This window comes from Orycteropus afer, unplaced genomic scaffold, assembly GCF_000298275.1.
Source record: "Orycteropus afer afer isolate SDZICR_OR568_19922 unplaced genomic scaffold, OryAfe1.0 scaffold00098, whole genome shotgun sequence".
Lineage (NCBI taxonomy): Eukaryota > Metazoa > Chordata > Mammalia > Tubulidentata > Orycteropodidae > Orycteropus > Orycteropus afer.
In genome coordinates, this window is record NW_006921685.1 from 2,376,992 (window position 1) to 2,388,116 (window position 11,125).

The window sequence follows — 11,125 nt, forward strand, 5'->3', positions numbered from 1 at the left end:
TCCCTGGCCAATTCTTTGAGAAGTGGATGGCCTCTTCCTTCTTCCTACTCTGTCTCAGTCTATAAGCTGGGCTGTTACCTGTGTACCACGTGCATCCCACTGGGTTTGAAACGCCAGTGGCTCATCCTCAAAACTCACATCAACACGTCACCACGGTAGGACAAACCGACAGACAAGTTTGTCTCTCTGTTGGAAACCTCTCGTACCACCCTTACCTGGATCCCTGCGGCTGACTGCCAAGGACTATATATATATATATATACACACAACTATTATTGTCTTCTTCAGTAGAATGCAAGCTCCATGAGGGCAGCAATTTGTCTGTTTTGTTCACTTTTGTATCTCTAAATGTTAGCACAATCCTTGGCCATAATAGATAGTCATATTTATTGAATGGATGAATAAAGTAAAATCCTTATTTCTGAAAATTTGTACTCTTCAACAGCTGATGAAGCACACTGTTGTGTATGTTTAAAATAATCCACTAAAAACTGTTGACTATATAATGCCTTAAGGATGACATGGGGAAACAATTTGCCTTCTACTCTCAGATAAGACATACCTTCTCACTATTCCATAAACAGCAATAAATAAGTTGTTAAATTTTCATGTATTAAAACACTAAAGATAAAAATGAAAAAGAAGTATGTACCAAACTGTTTTGGCAAAAGTTGTATCATGCTTCATTTTGACCACTGTGCCTTCATTTTTATAATGCCTATATGCAACTATACAAATAAATATATTGGAACTATGTGAAATAAATACCTCTGATTATTCTTACCTGAAGGAACATAGAATGAATCCCCAGTAGTGATTAGATAAGGTGTTTCATGTAAGGTACACAAAAGGTCACCAAAGTCAACATAAAAAACCTGAAAAATTAAAAGCAAAATTCTCATTTCAAGTTAAACAACCACATCAATGACATTTCAAGGAACGTTAAAGGAAGCATAGCAGTCAGAAAATGACCCCCAAAGATGACGACAACTCCCATCGTCAGAACCTGTAAATATGTTAAATTGTATGTCAAAGAAACCCTGAAATGATGGCATTATTCTAGAAGATCCACGTTGGCCAAATCTTAATTACATGAGTCTTAAAAGTAGACACTTCCCCATTAAAAGTAAAAAAGCAATGAGGCACAGGGAGAAGTCAGAGAAATCTGAAGCATGAGAAGGACACATGCTGTTGTTGGCACTGAAGATGGACTGAAGTGGGCCACAAACCAAGCAAGGCAGGCTCCATCTAAAAGCTGATTTAAAAAAACAAAACAACCCCAGCCAACAGCCAGCAAGGAAACAGACTTCAGGTTTACAACCAAATGGAACTGAATTCTGCCAATAACCTGAACGCGCTTAGAAGTAGCTTCATCCCCAGAGCCTTCAACAAGGAATGCAACCCAGTTGACATCCTGATTCGGGCCTTGTAAGACTCTAATCAAACTTCTAACTGATAGAACCTTGAGATAATAAATGGATGTTGTTTTAAGACACTATATTTATGGTAATTTGTTAGGGCAACAATACAAAACTAATATGGGAAGAAATTTCTTTTGTTCTTCTTTATTATTTATTAGCTTATGAAAATTCATGTGTGTGTGTAAAAATTTTCTATGTTGCATATTTTGCTTAAATGTTTATATTAAATGTTTTGAAATTTGGCTACTCTTCAAAATAATGTATTTAAATTAATACAAAAAATGTTTAGTACAGTGCCTGGAACATGTAAGTGTTATAACTGCTTATTAATATATAATGGTCTATCCTATCACTAAATCAAAACAAATATAACAATTTTCTTCCAGCAGCACATTTCACTGACTCCTAATTTTTACAATTATAGTTAATGCTACAATAAATAACTTCATATGTTTAGTTTCTCCTCTAAATTTATTTCCTTAGGATAAATTTCTACAAATGAGATTCATAGGTCAAGGGGTATGAACATTTTTCTAATGATTTCTACTCAGTAAGTATAAAATGCAGTTTATCTTTAGTGTAGATTCCTTTGAATATTAGCCACTTTTTAAACACTTTCAAAACTTTATTTCCTTTTATACACTAAGGGAGCTCTGGTGGCACAGTGCCTAAGGAAACTGCTAACCAGAGGCTGGCAGTTCAAACCCATTAGCCACTCCTCAGAAGGAAGATTGGGCATTCTACTTTCATAGAGATATTATCTCAGAAATCCAAGGAGGGTTCGCTATGAGTTGAATCAATTCGATGGCAGTGAGGTTTTTTTTTTTTTTTAATATAATAAAGGCATTAAATATAATAAAGTTTAATAGGTACTGATCTTCAGTGATGACATTTCATAATGCTTATCTTTACTTTTAATTGTACTTCTGCTGTTATGCAGGGACAATATAACTCTTTGGGTCTCTGGTGGCACAGTATGTAAGGCATTTGGTTAACTAGAAGATCAGTGGTTCAAACTCAGCAGCTGCTGTGTGGGAGAGACATGAGGCAATCTACTTCCATGAAGATTTACAGCCTTGGAAGCTCAAGGTGGGGGGGAGGGTCGCTATGAGCTGGGATTGACTCGATGGCAGTGGATTTGGTTTTTTGGTTATCTAACTCTTTAGTTATTTAAATGTGTTTTTTTAAATCTTTTAATAATACCTGGAGATATATACATTTTGTGTTGTTGTTAGATGCCATTGAGTATGTTCTGGCTCATAGTGAGACTATGTACAATTAATGAAACACTGCATGGTTCTGCACCATCCTCACAATTATTGCTATATTTGAACCCAATGTTGCTGCCACTGTGTTAAACTTTGTTGGTCACGCTCTACTTTACCAACCATGATGCCCTTCTGTAGGGACTGGTTCCTCTTGATAACATGTTCAAAGTACATGAAACAAAGTCTCACCAAGCTCAGTTCTAGGAAGCACTCTGGCTCTATTTCTTCTAAGACTGATTTGTTCATTTCTCGGACAGTCCATAGTATGTTCAATATTGTTTGCCAACACCATAACTGAAAGACATCAATTCTTCTACAGTCTTCCTTCTTCACTGTCCAGCTTTTGTACTCTTATAAGGCAATTATAAAATACCATGGCTTGGGTCAGGTACACCTTAGTTCTCAAAGTGACATCTTTGCTTTTGAATACTTTAAAGAGGTCTTTTGTAGCAGATCTGCCCAATGCAGTATGTCAATCAATTTCGTGATTGCTGCTTCCATGGGTGTTGATTGTGGATTCAAATAAAATGAAATCCCTGACAACTTCAATCTTTTATCCATCTACGTAATGTGGCTTATTAGTCTAGTTGTGAGGGTTTTTGTTTTGTTTATTTTGAGGTGTAATCTATAGTAAGACTATGGTCTTTGATCTTCATCAGTTTCAAGCCCTATTTGCTTCAGCAAGCAAGGTTATGCCATCTGCATACTGCAAGTTGTTGGTAAGTCTTCCTCCAACCCTAATACCACCTTCTTCTTCATATAGTCTAGCTTCTCAGATTATCTGCTCAGCATACACACTCAGTAAGTGAAAAGGATATAACCCTGCTGAACAACTTTCTTGATTTCAAACCACAGTCTCCTCTTGTCCTGTTCAAACAACTGCTTCTTCGTCTACAAACAGGTTCTGCCTAGGCACAGCTTAAGACTAGATTAATTTTCAGACTGGCTTAATGAATATTTAAAAAGAGAATTCTTAATGACACTGATGTAGCGATAAAAATATTAATCTCTGATTCATACATGTACCTCTCCCTTTCCTTACCTCACTCATTTTCCCCCTTTCTAATAAAAACTGAAGTCTTATCGCTTTTTTTCCTTCCTTTTTGAGCTTGTTTTATTACTGTCAGTAAAAGGAATTATTTTGAACATGATACTCCAATAACTCATGATTTCACAGGTTCTTGAAATGGCAAATACAGAAAAATGGTATTTTTAATTATTGGTACATGTGGTAGTTAAAGTTGTATGTCAACTTGGCTGGGCCTGGTTGAGGGGCTGGGCAGCTGGTGGTAGTTATTCCCCATGATGAGACTGGCAATCAACTCCATGGTGGGATCTACCACAAGCAGCTGAGTAGCTGCATTAGGGATGTGGTCTGCTTCCCATATATAAGCAGCAGCTCTGGGACTGGTCTCTAGCTTATGTATGGTATGCTTGAGCCCTGCATGTAGCCATGCTCTGTCGATCTTGGGACTTTAACTTGAACTAATAGCCTGCTGTGTGGTTTGGTAACATTGGGACTGTGCCTTTTTACTCATCAACCTTGGGCTTCTCAGCCTCAGCAGCCAGCAGCTGTCTGAGTGAAGAAAAGCCTCTAGCTCCATGGGCTAGAAGCAGGAGGCAGAGCTGAACCCCAAGGTTGAGGGGTTTTCACCCAACCCCTAGAGCCTGGCACTTTGAACTCAGACTTAAAGCCTCCAAACTGTAAGAGAATACACCCCTGTTTGTTCAAGCCATCCCATTTTTGGTATATTCTTGTCAGAGTGGCACTAGGTAACCAGAACAGTATATTATTAAATATTCTTATAACTTGGTGCTTTCCAAATTCTATAATTTTCAAACTCAGGATACAAAAATATAACATTATATTCTATTGCAGAGGTGTCTTTCTAATGTTTGCTTTTTTTTTTTTTTTTCCCTAGACACATACCATGACACGTAGGCTACTCTATAATGTATTAAGAGCTAAGAAAATGGCAAGTAATGTGAGTTGTTTTTTCTCAACTGTTGGGAGATTTCATGTAATTTGAAATGAAGGAAATATAAACCAAAGGCAGTAGAGATTTAAAGGCATTTCTAAAAGCTGATCACTTACATATTCAACTTTAAACCATTTGTTTTATATGAACAAACCAACACAGCTATAGATACTCTCCTCTTTCCCTTGAAACCCTGCTTGTTCCTTTGTCCTCTCTTAACAGTTTACAAGTAATATTACACCATTTTTTATAGTGTGTTAAAGTTAATTTGTTAGGTATCATCACCACTTTACTCCTAGACAGAATTCTTTAAGAATTTATCCTAGTAGTATGCCCTCAATAAATGTTTTCTGAATTAAAGATAAAAGTTTATAAAGAATAGTAATTGACAATGCTTGGATACTTAAATATTTACAGTTATCTATCACTTATAACCACATTCTTCTCCTTTGCCAGTGATCTGAGGTGTCCCAGGCTTTAATAGCACATTAAAGGTAATTCTCTACCATTTAGTAATTCTCTTCTAAATCATCATTCTGACCAGTTTTTACATATCCTCTATAATACAGCTTTACCCTATGTGTAAGAAACAGTATTGTTAAGAAGGCTACAGTCTCAATTTGCCCTAGAATATTTCAATCTATGCATTATCCAATGTAACAAAGAGCTTTGGTATTGCAATGGTTGGGTCTTTGCCTGTATAATTTGTAGTTGTCAGAACAGTGTCTTTATTGCTCTTCCATGTTTAAGTGTACTTCCATACTTTTATTTATACTTGTTTTAACTTCCATAACCCTTCCTGAAATGGCTCTCTTCTTCTTTGCTAAACCCACTGCTGCTGAGTTGATTCTGACAGCGATCCTATAGGACAGAGTAGAACTGTCCAACAGGGCTTCCAAGGCTGCAATCTTTATGGAAGCAGATGGCCTAATCTTTGTCCCATAAAGTGGCTGGTGGGATTGAACTGCCCATAGCTAATTGCTACTAATATTTTTTGGTACAAGTTATGATATAGTGATAAAAAGCACGAATTTTGAGCCTAACAAAATACCATTTACTCAGAATGACCCTGGGTAAGTTACTTAATCTTTCTGAGTCAGTTTCCTCACCAATAAATAATAGATATAACAGACATAAAAGAGACACTATATGTGAAGGGCTTAGCGTAACATGTGACATTTAGTAAGTGCTTACAGTAAATGATACTTGAGAGTATAAGTGTACGACTCACCTTAAATCTCATAATAACTTCAGACTGTAATACTGTTATATATAATAGTATATTGCTCAGTACTTGTTGAAGCAATTGGCTCCTAGTCCTGAGTCTCCTGCTAATTAGTCGGCTTCTGAAGAAGTCTTTTGAACTATTTCTCAATTACATGATCTGAGAAATTAGGAATTAGACTTAATCTCCATATTCCCTTCCAGCTCTAAAATTCTAATGATGTATTTGCAAATTTATATTCTAAGATTCTTTTAAGAAAATTCTTTAAACTTCTGACTCTCAAGGCTACAGTGCCAGACACAGGATAAATATCACCCAAAATAAATAAACAAAACCGATCACCATTGAGTGGATTTTGACTCACAGAAAACTCCATTGGGTTTCCAAGGCTATAAATCTTTATGAAACTCGTTTGCCCTAACTTTCTGCCATGGAGCAGCTAGTGTGTTTGAACCACTGACCTTCTGGTTACCAGCCAAATGTCTTAACCACACCATACCACCAGAGCTCCTCAGACCTAGAATAAACAAAAAAAAACCCAAAAAAACACAAAATCACTGCCATCAAGTCAATTCCGACTCATAGCGACCTCTCCTTGGGTTTTCAAGGCAGTATTGTTGCTGTTGTTGTTATGTGCCGTTGAGTTGGACCTGACTCATAGTGATCCTCCTTGGGTTTCCGAGGCAGTATCACTACGGAAGTAGATTGCCCAACCTTCCTTCCGAGGAGTGGCTGGTGGGTTTGAACCGCCAGGCTTCTGGTTAGTAGTCAAGTGCCTTAGGCACTACGCTACCAAAGACTGGAAATAGATTGTCCAGTCTTCTTTCCAAGGAGTGGCTGGTGGTTTGAACCGCCAGCCTTCTGATTATCAGTAAAATGCCTCAGGCACTATGCCACCAGAGCTCCTTTATAAATAATTGTTGGTTGATTGAGTAACTTTTAGCCCCTCATCAAGTTCAACTTGATGAGGGGCTAAAAACATTGAGTCTATTTACTCAATCAGGAGCTCTGGTGGTATAGTGCTTAAAGCATTTGACTAGTAAACAGAAGACTGGCAGTTCAAACCTACCAACCACTCCTCGGAAGGAAGAATGTGCAATCTACTTCTGTAGTGATACCACCTTGGAAACCCAAGAAGGGGTCACTATGAATCGGATCCGACTCGATGGCAATGAATGAGTTTTTTTTTATTTTATCAAGTTCAACAAATAAATACTGTCCCCATAGCAAAAGATACATATATGGAAAAAGGTAAATACTCACCAATGTATCTAGGCCAACATGCTGCTTTCCCTTTTCTTGACATGGTCCTAATATTAATTTTCCAGTAGAAAAAAAAGGTGTATCTAATGTTTTATATACTCTCAACTCCTCATGCTCAACAAAAAATTGGTATGTATCGTGTGGCCTTATAAGATCTAGGGGTAAAACAGCGATATAAATATAAAGCAATAGCAATGATACTGCTCAATATAGTAATATATACACATACATGTACAATAAGAGTTATTTCTAAATATAAACCTGCCTTAGTAAAGCAGAAGTAATTAATGACTAAGATGATTACTAACTCTAAGCTAAAGTGCTGGAGGGTTAAATATTGCCTCTGTTATACCAGCTGTATGACCTTAGGCAAGTTACTTAACCTCTCAGTTTCCATTTTCTTTACTGTAAAAGGGGATAATAACAGTTCATCTATGATAAACAGGTGCTGTGAATATCAAATGAACTAATATGTGTAAAATATTTAAAACACTGTCTGGCACTAAGTAAGCACTATGTAAGTGTTAGTTATAAATAATGGCAGTATTATTATTACTATTAAAGAACACTAGGGGAGGAAAGACAAGAAAGAATTTCCCATCTTTAAAAAACTTCACATATAAATATATCATCGCTATGTCAATAGATTCTTTTGAGTTAACCTGACTGATGATTAAATAAAATTTTTATTTGTCAGATAAAGGCTATGAGAAACCAGAGTTCCAACTGGTGCTCACAACTGCAATCTCACCTTGGAATTTCCTTTTTCCTTACAAACATTTCCAGATCTATAACATGTTCATGTATCAGCAACAGCTTCTGACTCTATTTCCCCGGATATATAGGAATGTGAACAATTCCACAGAGTAGGATACAAAAAATGCAAAGACTCAAGAAATAGACAAAAAATAGATAAGCTCCTGACAACTTAAAACTTATCTGATCTGTTACCATATAGTAACTTTTAGTTTAACATTACACAAAACTCTGTAATTCTACTCCTGCTGCCAAATAAACAATCTAAATATGGAAATAACTTTGCTATGTAAAATGTCTTAGCCAAGATTTTGAATAAAAATTCCATTACTGCCTCTCTGGTTTGACCTACTTGTCCACTGACTTAGGACAAATATTACTTGGTACACACTGGTACAGTTTTAATAGTTGTTAAAATATTTAAATATTTTCTGTATCTAAATATTACCTGATTGGTAAATAGGCCAATGTCTCCTACTGGTCCTCGGCCTAACAGAAAGTCTCCATAGGACCACCTGTGGCCTTTTCCAATACAGAAGGAAAGGAGCTCTGGTGGTGCAGGGCATAAGGCAACTGACTGCTAACCAGAAGGTTGGCAGTTCAAACCCATCAGCCACTCCACGGAAGACAGATGATGCAATATACTTCTGTAAAGATTTACTGCCTTGGAAACCCAATGGGGGTCACTATGAGTTGGAATCAACTCCATGGCAGTAGGTTTTGGTTTTAACACTAAAGGAGACTTCTAGGACCATGGGCTAGCCTTAAGGTTTCACATTCTAGGTACCATTCTTGGCATCCCAAAGCCTAGAAAGCTGTCGATGCCTTGCCCACAATCCTTGACTGCCTCTAAGGGTGGTGACATGTGTCATAGGGTCTGCCAACTAACTTCCTACAATTCCCATAAACAGCCCCTGTTCTCATGTGTTCTGATCAAACAAGGACTGGACCATGTTGAGGGAGCCAATGCTCCCATAGGCAGTACTTGTGCCCCAAAGGGCAAATACAACGTGCCATATATTGCCTAGAGGTTGTCTGCAATCAGCCCTTCTTCAAAGTTGTCCTAATATGGACTGCCTACTGGAATTATATCCTCTGCTGGACTTTAGCTCTAAAAGAGCTGGTTAGAGAAACAGAAAACAGACAGGCTGGTCATCAGGCCAGCAGTTTATTCTTACTAGTTATTAATAAATAAAGTATTTTCAATATCATCTCTGATCTTACCCATGAGAATACTCTCTCTTGTTTCTGGGTCCTTTACCATCGTTGGCTGAAAAGGATCTCCTAGGGGTATATTCAGATTTGCCACTAATTTATTCTCTGCAAAAGAAATACCACTGAAATACAAACTACTTACTTGAAATTCTGCTCTATTATATATACACATATATCAAGTACAGGATGAAATGCAACTATAGACAAGTTATGAAAGAAAACTGCCAGAGACATAGTAATCTCTTCTCATTTATAAGTTACTACTCAAAGAAACAAAATTTCTAATTAAAAAACCCAATGATTTAATGTAAAAGCAAACACCTTAAACTTACTAATTACTATAAGCCAATAATGACAGTGCTTAAACTCTTGCATTACCAAGAAGTTAAATGGTATTTTGCATATTCTCTAAGAAAGCTGGAAGTATATAACATATTTTAGAAAAATGTATTAAAATGTATATTTTTATCATGGTTTGAGCATGGAAAATATAAGCCTCATTTGACAAGGCAAGTTATTCAGGAGAAAATGTTTTATATTATGCTATTGATAAATTTTTTTAAAGGAAATAAAATCAATTTACTTTTTAAATTTAGAAAAAATCAGACATTAAAATAAAATTTTACTGGTAGTATTATGTCTGAAGTTTTTAAAGGAAATTTTAAAATATGCTCAGAGCATCTTCTTAAAGGACTATGCTATTAAAATAAAATCTAAAAATTATTTTCAAGAATAAATTCATACTTATTTCATTGTTATCAAGACAGATCCTTTTCTTATTAGTTATTTTGTTGACTTTTCCTGTGTTTCCATTTGCCTTCTTCCCTTTAGGTGACATTGTGTCTGGGGATAGTACTCCACCAACCACAAATCCTCCTGAAATTTAACAACAACTACAAAAAGTTAAAATCACACTTGGTAAAGTGAAAAGCTTGAAACAAATCTCTTTAAATTAATATAATACATTCTCTTTCAAAGTACTAAAGAATACACTACTATAGCAACATTCTAATAATTCAAATAGCACAGATATCAACCAATTTCACTTACGTCTTTCTACTTTAACTCTAAAAACACTGATAAAACATACTTCCTGCTTGAAATCAAGGGAGTTTTAAAAAACAAAAACAAAGATGAGGTATGAACTATTTATAATAATCCACAAATGAGTTTTTTTCTTTGATTTAGATATCATCAACAAAGAAAAGAAATAGCTTTAAGGTAACACTATATTCTCCTGTCTAATGTTTACCTTTTTTTTTTTTTAGTAAAAATATGAGGAAATGGATAAAAACAATTAGGAATACTTCAATTTTACCAGTTACAATTTCTCATGTTCTCATCTGGTATTTCATTATACTCAATTAAGCTGGTAACATAAAAAGCAAGTCACAGTGCTACCTCAAATAGCTAACAAAGAAAAAAAATCAGAATCTCTATAGGAATCGAACAAATCTGGATTTGAACTCCTTTCTTGTCACATTTGGGGGACTGGAGGTAATTAAATGAGGTAATGTATACAAATGTGTAGGACAGCATGCAGCACATAGTAACAAACTGCACCAGTTCTTACTATTTTATTACTGATGGACATTAACACAAATCGGGTTTTACCTGATAGTCTTGCTTGATAATCTATTCGTTCCCCTCGCCAGTATTCCAAAGGTTTCAATCGTATTCTCTTGGTCCTGCGAACATTTGGTGTATTGGAGGGCAATACTATTAAAGAAAAAGAGTACACATATAAATGTTACCTTTTAGAGTATTAATACTTCCAGCCAAATGACTATAAAAACAAAATTTTAAGATACATTTATTTTAATAATTAAGAAATGTCAATGAAAATATAGGCTACCAGACTGCCAGATATTTTAAAACTTGATATTACCCAAGGTTAGCAATGTTAAAGGTACATGTTGTTGTTGTTGTTGTTATGTGCCATCGAGTCGGACCTGACTCATAGCGACCCCTCCCTGGGTTTCCGAGGCAGTATCACTA

The 11,125-nt window shown here is 35.9% G+C and overlaps 1 protein-coding gene across 1 annotated transcript in view; it reads right to left on the minus strand.

Moving 5' to 3' along the window:
- The window catches only part of CENPC (centromere protein C), a 186,485-nt gene that overhangs the window by 3,724 nt on the left and 171,636 nt on the right, over positions 1-11,125 (minus strand). Inside the window, exons 16-20 of the mRNA XM_042781212.1 lie at positions 10,742-10,846; positions 9,872-10,003; positions 9,137-9,232; positions 7,157-7,311; positions 785-875 (exon numbers count right to left, since the gene is read on the minus strand). Coding sequence (XP_042637146.1) covers positions 785-875; positions 7,157-7,311; positions 9,137-9,232; positions 9,872-10,003; positions 10,742-10,846 — 579 coding nt within the window. The remainder of the gene's footprint in view (positions 1-784; positions 876-7,156; positions 7,312-9,136; positions 9,233-9,871; positions 10,004-10,741; positions 10,847-11,125) is intronic.